Source organism: Phoenix dactylifera, chromosome 18 (assembly GCF_051530095.1).
Source record: "Phoenix dactylifera cultivar Ajwa chromosome 18, Ajwa_hap1_PhDact_Kaust_v1.1, whole genome shotgun sequence".
NCBI lineage: Eukaryota > Viridiplantae > Streptophyta > Magnoliopsida > Arecales > Arecaceae > Phoenix > Phoenix dactylifera.
Window position 1 is genome coordinate 8,789,634 of NC_143207.1, and position 13,279 is coordinate 8,802,912.

Here is a 13,279-nt window from a genome sequence, read left to right on the forward strand (position 1 = left end):
TAGATCAGATTAGCACCGCAAAAGATATAAGAGTCAAGGTGGAGCCATCCGATGGAGGAATAAAGGGCAGTGGCCATGGACGGAGATAGTGGCAACGAGGGGTGCCTTCTGAAAAAGAGTGAATGAAGCCAAGAGAATGGCTTGGTCTGACTCCAATGATAGCAGGAGTCTCTCGTAGATTAGGTCAGTCGAAATGAATGTCACATACGCCGTCGCGCTATTATGTTTGGCCGCGGCACTCTTGAGTATCAAGATCATGATTTAAGAAGAGTAAATGAGGAGGGCAATAGCTCCTTTCGGCGTTGCCTCTCAACGTTACCATGGTCGAGTGGCTCTTTGCTTTGTTAAAAAAAAAATCAAATGTATTTTATGTTGTCATAAATTTTAGAAGATAGAAGTACATTTCTATTTTTAATTTTTTTTAAAACAATTGATAGCTATGCTAAATACAGCCTAGATCTTCTCATTTCTAAAAATATATTTTATTTTTTTATATATATAAAAATACTTTTTAGATGAGATTATTACATACTTTTTTTTTCTTAAAAAAAATTTAAAAAGCGTGTGTGCGTGTGTTTTGACTTTTGATGCTGGACTCCAAGCCTTCCTCGAAGATTACCGCTGCAAAGGGGCCTGCAAACAGCATTCAAGCATAAATTTATGGCCCACAAAAGACTTCCGACGGCAACCACCCGAGGGCCACGAGAAGACTTGACTCATAGGTCCCGTCGTCTCTCCCGTGACTTCTTCACAGCCATCTTCCTCGAAAACTCGTCGAAAAAAGAGACACAAGTTCCTCCCTTTTTCCGCGTAAATTCTCTCTGGAAGCCTTTCCCAGGTCTGCTCTTCTCCCAGTCTTCTGAAATCTCTGCAAAGGGGCCTGCAAACAGCATTCAAGCATAAATATATGGGTCACAAAAAGACTTCCGACGGCAACCACCCGAGGGCCACGAGAAGACTTGACTCATAGGTCCCGTCGTCTCTCCCGTGACTTCTTCACAGCCATCTTCCTCGAAAACTCGTCGAAAAAAGAGACACAAGTTCCTCCCTTTTTCCGCGTAAATTCTCTCTGGAAGCCTTTCCCAGGTCTGCTCTTCTCCCGGTCTTCTGAAATCTCCCCCCCTCTCATTCTCTCTCTCTGAGATACTTTTTTTTAGTTCTAAAGCAATCGCTAATGAGCTCTACTGGGCGACTTAATACTTGAGCTTGGGGCTCTATGTCTATGGATGGGTTTATAACAAAGTGGGTGGAAGGAGTGGAATCGGTAATGCTTTCTCTCTCGATTTGGGACTACCATTTTTGAGAAATAGTATGTGGAATTGATATAAAGTTTGGATCTTATTCTCCCCCGTGATATGAATGTTCTTTATGTGTTTTATGGAGCTGGGCTTATTACAATGTTTTGCTTTAATTTGCGGTGTTTTAGACTAATTTTTACTTGTGGATCGTTTCTTCTTGAGCTTCTGCCATCATTTATTTCTCTCGTTTATTGTATCTTATAGTAGGACTTTGCATTTTTCTTGTCAAAGGTTTTATTTTTTGTCAAGTCTGTGCAGATTGTTTCTTGTATCCCTCGTTTTGTTGCTTGTATGTCATTTCAATTGCTCAATGAAATGAACATGGAGAGACCATTTCTCTCTCGCTCTCTCAAGGAAAAAGATGGAAAAAACAAAACTTTCGTTTTATAATAGCCATGAGAGGTGCAAGAGATTGGGCAGGATGATGATTTTTTCAGTTGAGTTAAAGCTTGCCCTCTCTATGGAACGTGATTTTGTTTCCTTTGATGGGTATTGTTGAATGAATGAATTTTTGAGTTCTCTTTCATTTCATAAATGTTCTTCCCCTCCCCCACCCTCCAACATTTACACAAGCTAGTAGTCTTTTATGGAATTTTGCTTTTGTTTATGTGAATCTGGATATTTGATTCTCTTCATTTTCTGGCATCCTCTTTTTTATTTTAATTCCTTTGATATAAATATTTGTTTAATTTTGGATTTTTTTTTTTGCATAATCCATTGTTATTGTTTTTTATTGTATGGTTGCAAGGAACCATTCAGGTGTGTGTTCGGTCTCACATTGGGTGTGTGTTGGGGAGGTCCTGAATACTTGAGCAGGGCCAAGGACCCCCAAAATTATAACCTTCTAGATAGCCCTCTTTTGGTGAGGTCCTATGTTGTTACAATGGACGTGATGTGAGCCTATGATGGTTGAATTAATTGAGTTGGTTTTGCTTTTGTAGCATGTATTTTCTCCTTTGATGGTCTTGTGATCATTGGTTATTTAGATAGTCTTCATTTGTCCCGATTCTAACATATTTGAAGAGATGACTTCAACCTTATCAAATACTAAATGCAGGAATGTGAGGCATCTATTGATATAGTGATTGAACTGTCTTAACCTGCAAACAGAACATTTAGGAGTTATATTTGCTTCAAAGCATGTTTTAGCAAGACTTTGGCAAGATGTTTCGCAACTGTTTTTTTGCTTTCGAAAGTCACAATGGGCCAATGCTATAAAGGTTTTTATTAAATTTGGAATTTTAGAAAAATTATCATCAATATGATTTAGTAAATCTATTTTTTAAAAATAAAGATAATTTTCAGCATGTAGATGATTTATGATACACTGTTGATTGAAGTTAGTAGCCAAAATTTCATAAGATAAAAATGATAATATCTTCATGAGCCTTCGTGACTGTTCATATAAAAGTTTTGAGCCTTCTACTTACTACTCTAAGGATCCAAAACTATGGGGATTGCATGAAAGTACAAGGCAAACTATAATGGCTGTTGTATGTATCTGTAGTCTGGTTTTACATGCTTTGGAGAGATACAAATCGTTTCGTCTGAAATCTTGTGTTCTGATTGAAATTGAATCAGTTTCGTCTTAAGCAGGTTGAAAGGGCTTTTAAATAGATATTACCCTTTCGAATATCATACAAAGACTCAGTAAAAATGGGGGGAGTATCAATTTATATCAAAGTTGGCACCTTGGCAGAATTGTCCCGAAACGCCCGGTTCAGGGTGTCTCGAGCGGTACCAGCAGCTTACCGGGACGGTTCCGACAAAGAATCTGAAACACCGCGTCGGAGGAGGAGAAGGAGAAGAAAAGAGAAGAAAAGAGAGAGCGAGTGGGGGAGGAAGGGCGGAGGAAAGGGAGGGAGGCCGGCGGAGGCCGACACTGGTGCAGGTGGCAGAGGTCATGGCCGAACCCCTGTTTTGTTCGAAACAACGTCTGGCCATAAAATATTTCGCGATTTTTAAGTGCAGACTTGCCGACTTCACTTAAAAATTGCGAAATTTTTTACAGTCGGACTCCTGTTTCGAACGAAACAGGAGTTCGGCCGCAGCCTCAGCCACTCGCACCAGCGCCGGCCTCTGCCGGCCCTCCACTGACCTCCTTCCCTCTCTCATTTCCTCTCTCATACTCCCTCTCCTCCATCTCTTCTACTGTGTTGGTACGGGCCCATACCGACTCATCTTGCCGGGCAACCGGTACGGTGCCCATTACTGGTTCCGCCAACGCTGGTTTGCATAGTTTCTTTCAACCATAATTTTAAAACCACACAATCTATACAATTATATACTAATTTCATTTTTGTGCCTTTTCTTTTTTTTTTTACAAAAGGGATTTAGCTATAAGGGTGGCAAAATATGACCCGACCTGCCAACCCGACCCGTGTTCGACCCGCTATAAACAGGTTTGGGTTTGGCTTAAACAGGTTTGGGTCGTAAACAGGTCGACCCGTTTAACCTGTTTATTAATTGGGTCGGATATGGTTTTTAGATGTCTGACCCGTTTAAACCGTTTAACCCGTTTAACTGTTGGGCAGGTTAAACAGGTCTAAACAGGTTAAACGGGTTAAACAGGTCTAAACAGGTTAAACGGGTCTAAATAGGTCTAAACAGGTTAAACGGGTCTAAACAGGTCTAAACAGGTCGGATTGGGCAGGTTAAACAGGTTGGGTTGGGCAGGTTAAACAGGTTAAATGGGTCAGGTTAGGCAAACAGGTTAAACAGGTTGGGTCAGGTTGGGTAAACAGGTTACCTGTTTATTAAACAGGTTAAACGGGTCGGGTCGGGTTACCTGTTTAATAAACAGGTCAGGTTCAGGTTGTAATTTCTGACATGTTTAATAAACAGGTCGGATTCAGGTTTATGATTTTCTGACCCGACCTGCATGTGACCCGACCCGTTTATGATCTGATCCGACCCGATTGCCACCCCTACTTAGCTACCACCTCCTTTCTTGGATTCGGGTGACATTTATGAAGGAGTAAATGTAGGCTGTGATTTATTCTGCAGTTGTCTACTTTCTTATAACTACAGTTTCCTTTTATCTTCTTTGACTTATTCTAGACTCTAAAGGATCGGCATCAGTTTGAGAGTCTTCTTGGACTTTGCTGCAACATATCCTAATCCATACAGCTGACCCATCTGATAAAGATAAGGGGCCCTGTATAGAAGTTATGAGGCTTATTGATGTAACTTAAGGTTAAGACTTCATTCTTGTTGTTTTTTGAAAACAGAATTAATGTTGTGAAATTGAGTACGATGGATTTTTTCTCCTTTAATATTTGACTTTAGTGTAGATAAATTTGAAAGCTATATCTACACGAGTGGCATCACTGGAGAAGTTTTTTTCTCAGATGAGCACACCCTGATGTTTCTCTTATGAAAAATTTCTATGATTGCTGTTCTTTTAAAGGTGAATTACTAAACTGATTAGCAATGTATACCCCTTAAAGGTTTATTTCTTTTCCCAATGAGCTTTTGGATTTTCAAATTTTAGGAGAGATTATCATGGATGGATGATAACAAATAATCATAGAGTTGTCTGATCTTTGTAATAGCTTATCAATTTTTTTATAGTTTGCACTATTCCCAAGCATTTATTTTTACCAAAACTCAATAGATGCAAGAAGCTTTCACTGGGTAAATTGTAAAATTCTTGATTGATTAGTGGCAGACTTCCTTGTAAAAGAAGTTTTGTCCACCAAGGTTTGAGATTAAGACTTACCAGAGTGATGAAATGCTGTTGTACTTACAGGCACTTGATTTCTAGCCCATGGTTTATTTTGGTGTTTCTTGGGCAAATACCATCACTTGAAGGTCGGAAAGCTGATCCACTTAAGATCATCAAATCTTTTGAGCTACATTACCTGTGGATGGAAATTGACTTTTTATGTCTTGTTTAGTGAAGATTTGGATCTCTGAAATACCATACGCATAAAACATTAAACAGAGATTTCACTAGAGGATCTCAGAATGACACTAATTGAACTAATACCGATTGGAACGATTTTGGCAGTGCTGACAGATCAGGTCTTAGCAACGGCTGCAGCTGCAAGGGATGTTCTTATAGAGAAGGAGAGCTTCAAGGCTCTATCAAAGTATCTCTATGACATCGAACCAGTCTTGAAACAGTTGCAGCTTCGAGAACTGAATGACACACAAGCTGCAAGGCAAGCTTTGGAATTTCTCAAGGATGATGTTAAGAAGGCCAAGGACATAGTGGATAAGTATAAAAACCGTGCACGCTTTTACTTGTTGGTTAGGTGTAGAAGCATAGTGGGAGAAATACAGGATGTCACTAGGGATATTGGTAGGTCTCTTGCTGCTTTATCTCTTGCGAGCACTGAAGTTCTCTCTGATATATCAGAAAGGGTGAATAGGCTTCATGGTGAGATGCAGAAGGCTGAGTTTGAAGCTTCTCAAGCACAACTCAGAATTGTAGAGAAATTGGATCAAGGTCTTCGTGAGAGGAAGAGAGACCAGAGCTTTGCAAATAACATGCTAGAAGAAATAGCTAGAACTGTAGGTGTGCCTGTTGAGCCATCCGAAATAAATGAAGAACTTTCCAGTTTGAAAAGGGAAAAGGAAGAAGCTGCTGCCCATAAAGAGAGAGCAGAAGAGATCTTTCTGGAACAGGTCATTGAACTGCTGTCTCGTGCTGATGCTGCTATTGACCAAGAAGAAATTGAGCAGCAGTATCGGCTCAGGGTGCAAAGTGTAGAGAACTATGCAACCCAGGATGTGCACATTCCACCACTGAAATCATTCATGTGCCCTATAACAGGAAAGGTGATGGTTGACCCTGTCAGTCTTTGTACTGGAACTGCATGTGAAAGAACTGCCATCGAAGACTGGCTTGAAAGTGGACGGACCACAGATCCTGACACAGGCCAAGTTCTTGAGGATTTTACCCTAAGAAGCAATATTGGTTTGAGGCAGTCAATTGAAGAGTGGAGAGAACTCAACTATTGCCTTAAGATTAGGTCAGCAAAGGGCAAATTGCAGTCTGGTAATGATTCATTGTTTGTAGATGCTTTTGACCTGCTACGGGAGGTTATCCATGAAAATCCTATGAATAAGGATTGGATTGCTATAGAGGGGCTAATTGATATCATTGTGCCAATGGTAGGAAGCTCTCACAACAAAGATTTGAAAAGGCAAGCATTAGTGACATTAACTGCAATAATTGAAGGGCATTCTAGAAACAAGGTAAAAAGCTCTACTAGCTACATAACTTTTAGTTATGAAAACAAGACTTCAGGTATTCTTTAAGCATTTCACATCTCATGGTTGATTATCATATTAATTCATAGAAGTTTTTTAAATATCTGATGCATATGATCATTCAGTTATAGCTTTTAAGCATAAGCTTTTCAAATATAACATGTTATGGAAGTGGATCAAAATGGAGGTATTACCTTCACTAAGATCATCAGGATTTTACATCAGGGAAACAGAATGGCATATAATAACTGGATAAAATAATGGTGGAGATTTATTATTGAATATTGTAGGTAACACAACAAAGTGCAAGTGACATATAAACCTGTAATGGTGCAGATGATATGCCATCTTATGCACCAGGCTAACCCCATCCACTTTACACCCATAGACCATATTGAAATGATCTCTGTGTATTAAAATGCAAACTGACTACCTTACAAATATTTCTTTTGAAAGTTGTACTTACATGTTAAATATTATGAATTAGGCAGTCTATTTAGAAAAAGCCTTTGATAATAACTGGAATCTTCTCAGTTTAGAAGATGATTCTCAACATGTCTCCAGCCTCTGATGCCATGAAACTTGAATAGCAATTTAAGTTCTGCTGAAGAGCCTATGATAATTTACTATGGAGCTAATAAATCTTGATTTACTATTAGAATGACTAATGATCCTCTTTTTCCAGATAGGAGTTAATGAACATATGCAAGTTACAAGAATGTATAAAAGTCATATGCAGTGTACGTCTATCTGACAATCTTTACAAATGTTATTCTATTCTTGAAAACTGTACCACTAGTTTCAACATTGTAGCTACTTCTTGCCTTTAGACATTTTTTAATGAAGATACTCCATATATTTATTTTCCAGCAATTGGCAAACATAGGAACAACTTCTTGCACTCATTATTTCCCCTTGGAAAAATCTTCAATAAGTTGTGCTTTCTAATAGCATTCTCTTGTGTCTATGCTGATTTATCTTAAGTTTCAACTGCTCTATTTGGTTTATTCGTTTTGTTCTGTTATTTCTAGTCTTTTATTGATCACAGTAAGATCTTGTCGAGCTCCTGCCTGTACCAAGATATAGTCAGTTCGTTATAGTAATCATCTGTTGTGGTCCAACCCTTATGCTTGCTGGCATCCCTTAACACTCATTTTATCCTGCTAGGGAGCTATTTCTCATATGCTCTTGGTTTTTCATGCTAATTGTTTATCTGTTTGCAAACGGCTTTCTGAGACTTTAGTGGTCAGTGTTGATCTAAGAGGTGTTTGTCACAACTATAGTGGTAATGTTCTGAGATATAAAGTTATACATGTGTATTTACGTACTTGTGAGACTTTTATAGACTTATTTTCTGTTTGACATTATGCTTCTTGGCCTATGTTTTAGTCTAGTCAACTTTTTTCCAACCATTTATTGGTTAGGGAAATTTAACCTTCCCCATTAGAACCTCTCCATGGTTCTCATATGAATTCAGATATCTTTCTCTTTCCACATTGAGCAACCTTGTTACAGATTTTCATTTATTTTGTAAATTTATAAATTTAATGTAACAGAATAGAGTGGTTGAAGCTGGGGGAGTTGATCGCATTGTTGTTTGCCTCGTACGTGGCTCAGGGATATCAAAAGCTGCAATTAAGTTGCTCTTTGAATTATTGCAAGATGGTTCAACGTGGAAGGAATCTACATGTACGAAACTTAAGCAACAAAGCAGTGCTATATTTTTTCTTGTAACACTTCTGCACGGTACCGATAGAGAGTCAGAAGAAAAAGCTGAAGTTATCTTATCAAAGCTTTGTGATGATGACGATGATGCAATTTCAGCTGCAGCTGCCTGCGGTTGGTATAAGCCACTAATTGATCATCTCTGTCATGGTTAGCCATCTAAAGCCTGATGTTTTCCATTATTTATTTTCATATGTTGCTTTAATAAAACTCTAGGTTCTAAAAGCCATTGATTGTGCATGTGTCAGTCGCCTGCTGGTATGGTCCTGCCGTGTCAGCATGCATGCAGGCTCTTCCAAAACAGAAAAGGAAAAAAATGAAAAATTAACTAAAAATGGTATAAAAGAGTTGTGCTTTGCCTAGACTAGGGCACATTTAAACCATCAACATTCCTTGAATAACCTGTGAAAAATCCTTCAGTAAATCATAAAATTCACAGATCATTGACCAATTCTTCTTAACTTAGAACCTGAGAATAATTCATATAAACTTGTGAATAATTCAGATAATCATTTGGTCAATGAAAATACCATGAATAGTTCAAGAATTTTCCGGCAATATGGAGGATATTGACATCGTACCATGCTTTTTAAAGTTATGACTTCTTCAAGTATTGTAGTTGCATTAGTGGGACATTTGTCGTCTACTGTTTTGTATCTAAACATATGTCTCTTGTAATGTCTATATTTAGTAATATTTGGAATGGCCTTTCTATCTTGCCTTAGTCTGATAGTCTTTCCCTAACTCATCTAGGGCTGCAAATGGATCAGATCAACCTGTTTCCAACCTGAAAATAACCTAGTCCAGTTCAAACGAAGATCATGTGGACCAGGGTTGGTTGGAACTCTTGACGCATTTAATGAACAGACCCAGACATAGATATGAGACACAATATAAACCAGAACAAATCTGAAACTAATGTACTGTAAAATAAAATTTATGTACTTAACTATCAAATTTTGTTGCTAACTGTGACTTAGATGCAGTTCTTGAGTAATCTTATGCAGAATGAGATGTTGACAGCACATAAATATTGATATATTTTGTTGTATTCATACTGTTAACTAACCAATTGACCCCAAAAGGTTATGCTGATAGGAAAAGGGCCAACAATGCATATTAAGCTTAACAAATCAACCCCCCCTCATGTGTGGCTCAGACCATGCATACTAGCTCTGATACAATGTCAACTGACCAATTGACCTCTAGAGCTTAAGCTGATAGGGAAAGGGCCAATAATATATATCGGGATTAATACATGTATATTATACTTAGGATACGATTAGGTAAATATAATCTATGGTTTATGTGAGTGCTGTTTTTTAGCATGGTTTAGGTCAGAAAATAATTATCGGACTTGATCCAATCTGTTCCAAATAAACATGAATCAGGTTGGTTCAAATTTTTAATTCGATTTGAGTAGATACCAGGCCTGCATTGTGCCAGGACCTGATCCAATCTGATAAACTTTCATCTCTATTTCCTTACTCTTAATGCACCTAGCTTGATCTATGTTTTTCAGTTTCCTTTCTCTCATCTTAGCTTGTCCAAGAAAAAGTGGTTTCTTTGTAGGCCTGACCTGTTGTATAAGTTATATATTTTTCTTGTTTAAAGATGGGCAACTTTTTCGGCTTCTTTGTAGGCCTAACCTGTTGTATAGATCATCTATTTTGCTTGCTTAAAGATGGGCAACTTTTTCTTGATAATAGACCGAACCCCAAATTCCAGAATGAAATTCTTTATACATATGTCACCTAACTTTAAATTCTGTAAGCACATCTCTACCTGTGCTTTGAAACCAATTTGCCATTAAGTCACACATCATATCCTTTAACAGTTCGTTTCTATTGTTCATTTTATGTTTTAATCTAGATCCCAATACGTTTCTTGGGCATCTGGTGGTTTTCCTCTTTTATTCTTGCTCCTACTGCATATACATCCATAACATCTAGCTGATACGAAGCTTTCAAACTTCCTTTCTCAATCCTTGCATATTAATCTTTTTTTTCTATTTTTAGGACTAAGCGATCTATTAGCTGTGCATTTTTCCCATGTCTGGAAGTAGTTAAATGCTCACCTTTGTAAAATTCATAATTGCTATTCTGTAAGAAATCATGAAATCAACTATGTCATTTAATGGATTTCTATCTCCAAAGTCTTCAGTATGATGCATGCTCTGATATCATCTGCTACTCCCTTGAGGTCATGACCTATCAAATCCCTTTCCCTTATTTTTTTACTCAAGAAGTGCTTACATTAAACTGTGCATCCCTTGCAAAATTGCGTCTCTTTGTTCTCCTCCGATCGTACTTACATTGTATGCTTGCTATTGGTTCATAAGCCTTTTGTTATGTACTTTGTGCTCCAGAAGCTTAACTTCATTGCTGGTGTAATTTTTCCAGACAGTAAGCTTGTAGCCTTTATCAATCTTTAGGGATTTTCCTTCTTTTGATTGGTTTGTTCCTTCCATCACACCAGCTCAAAGTATCGACATCTCAAGTTTCAAGTCATATTATTTTCAGCTTTGTGACATTTTTCTCTTAACTGGCCATCCATTTGATGCAAATCAGTGTTATTGCTGGTTTTTGCTTGCTGTAAATGCATAATCAAACTCTTTGATGCAAAGTTTGTAAGCATTCGTATAGCACGGTAATAAGTCTAAGATATTTTGTGACTTGCCATTTAGGTCCAGAACGATCGAGAATGTCTATGGCAAGATTTCTTGTGGAAACGGAATTCATTGATCAGAATATAAAACTTCTTGGTGAAGGAGGAGCAATACCTCCCTTAGTGAAAATGGCCTCAGGAAATCTGGAATCAAAAGATTTGGCTTTCTCTGCTCTGGCTAAGTTGTTGAGTTGTCGGGACAACAAAAGGATAGTTGCTTCTGCAGGAGGGGTTCCTCTTGTCATAGAACATATCTTCTCTTCCCATGCTCCCACAATTATAGTCGCAAAGTGCTCTGAAATTCTTGAGAGACTCTCTTCAGATGATGGCATAGAATTTCTTGTAGATGCTAATGGGACACGTCTTGAGTTAGGGCCTATCATAACCAACTTGATGGCCATCCTTCAGAAATCAAATTCCTCTCCCACCATTAGGAAACCAGTTTTACGTTCACTCCTGAACATCTGCAAGTCTGAAGAAATACTTGCTGAGAAGACAGTTGCTGCCACCAATGGTGTCTCTTTGGTGCTTCCCTTGCTCGAAGATCCTGATCAGGATATCCGAGAGCTTGCACTCAAGCTCATCCATCACTTCTCCCAGAATGAACCGGACGGTATAGCAGATTTCCTCCTGGACAGCAGACTGGAGACATTTGTTGGCTTTCTCGAGGGTGACACCTGCAGTGATGCGCAGGTGGCAGCAGCAGGGTTAATAGCCTGTCTTCCAAAATCGGAAGTTGCTCTTACTAATAGTTTGATTAAGCTAGATGTGATACCTATTCTTTTGAACATGCTCAGGATAGGAACAGCTGAAGCAAAGGAAACTGTGCTTGGGGCCCTCTTCCGGTTTACAGATCCTTCTAACATTGAGATGCAACAACTGGTGGTAAATTTGGGAGCTTATCCATTGCTTGTGAGCATCCTGCAGTCTGGAAGCACAACAGCCAAGGCAAGAGCAGCAGCCCTGATCGGCAACCTTTCTTCAAACAGTAGTAGACTTACCGCAGCACCAGTCAGGACTGGCTGCTGGTGTTTCCGGGCATCACCTCCTAGTGTATGTGAATTGCATGGAGGTATATGTGACATGACATCTACCTTTTGCCTATTAAAGGCAAAAGCTTTGCCATGCTTGGTAAATTTGTTGCAAGAGCATCAAGATGCCACCACTTATGAGACCCTTCAAGCATTGGGGACCCTGGTTCAGGATGGGTTGTCTTATAGAGGAGCCAAAATTTTGCACCAAGCAGGTGCCATTGATCTGATATTGGGTGTTTTGAACTGGGGGTCAGTTGCTTTGAAAGAAGCTGCTCTTGTCATCTTGGAGAAGGTATTTCAGGCCAGGGAGGTCTCTGATTATTACTGCATGGCTGCGAAGATCCCACTTATTGGGCTGTCAACACAACGCAGTGAGAATGGAGAGGTGGGCAGGAGGGCTGCTAGAGTCCTGGCGGAGATTGAGCGGTATTCAAAATCAAGTTCTATGCCACTTACGTAGAAGGATACATAAGCCTTTACTTGGCAAAATGGAAATCATTCTTGTACATTAGATCGATTATCAAAATTTAAACTATACCCATTTGTCTTGTGTAAATATGATGCTGGAGATTTCGTACTTGTAAATTAGTCTTAGTTCAAGCCATACTATTTTTTGGGATAACATATATAATGATCAAATGCTAGTGCTTGTTTGGATGTCCTAATTTCATTAATCACACTTCTGTCCGGCTACCTTTGGTACTGGATATTTCTGCTCATTTTTTCTATATTAGCAGTCCATACTCCACAGGCAGAGAGGTTTCGTTTCAGGTTTGATCACTGTACTGTACATGTCATTGCTTCTCATTTGCACATGGATAATGAATGTTCTGGTTGAATATTATTCTGGTGAATCAATCAGCATAGCGAATGTCATAGAATAATATGGAACTTAAATTTGTATATTATTGTTCTAATATATTGCAAATGGTAAGCCTTGGTGCAATAGTGACGTCGTTCAATTATAACCTAGGTGTAGCAGGTTCAAAACATGAAACGGCCTCTTGCACATGAGGGTAAAGCTCCATACTTTGGACCCTCTCTAGAGTCCATAATGGCAGGAGCCTCGCATACTAGAATGCCCTCTTTTATTATTCTGATTTTGGCAGCTCATCAATATGGGAGGAGCTTGTACTTGCGATTACGGAATGAAGAAAACAAAAACCAATTAAGGAATAGGTTACAAAGAACATGGAGAGATCCCATTGGTTAGTGAACTATGAAGTTCATTTGTTGAAGCATGTTTAAAACATTTGCATATACAATACTTGGTATTTTTGTTGTCATTCATCATGGGGAACCATGAGGATGAGCTTAGGCTATATTTGTAACAAT

At 38.7% G+C, this 13,279-nt stretch overlaps 1 protein-coding gene across 4 annotated transcripts; it reads left to right on the forward strand.

Moving 5' to 3' along the window:
• The first annotated feature begins 655 nt into the window (after window positions 1-655).
• On the forward strand, window positions 656-12,601 carry LOC103711617 (U-box domain-containing protein 44-like). 4 transcript variants are annotated; one of them, XM_088714153.2, is made up of 5 exons: window positions 656-1,086; window positions 1,158-1,264; window positions 5,050-6,503; window positions 8,075-8,393; window positions 10,930-12,601. In XM_088714153.2, the coding sequence occupies exons 3-5, from the start codon at window positions 5,268-5,270 to the stop codon at window positions 12,402-12,404; spliced, it is 3,030 nt and encodes a 1,009-aa protein (XP_088570279.2). In that variant the 5' UTR covers window positions 656-1,086; window positions 1,158-1,264; window positions 5,050-5,267; the 3' UTR covers window positions 12,405-12,601. The 4 variants fall into 4 exon arrangements, with proteins under 4 accessions (XP_088570279.2, XP_088570280.2, XP_008796067.3 ...); XM_088714154.2 differs by having other exon boundaries at window positions 1,166-1,264; XM_008797845.6 differs by lacking the exon at window positions 1,158-1,264.
• Window positions 12,602-13,279: the final 678 nt, after the last annotated feature.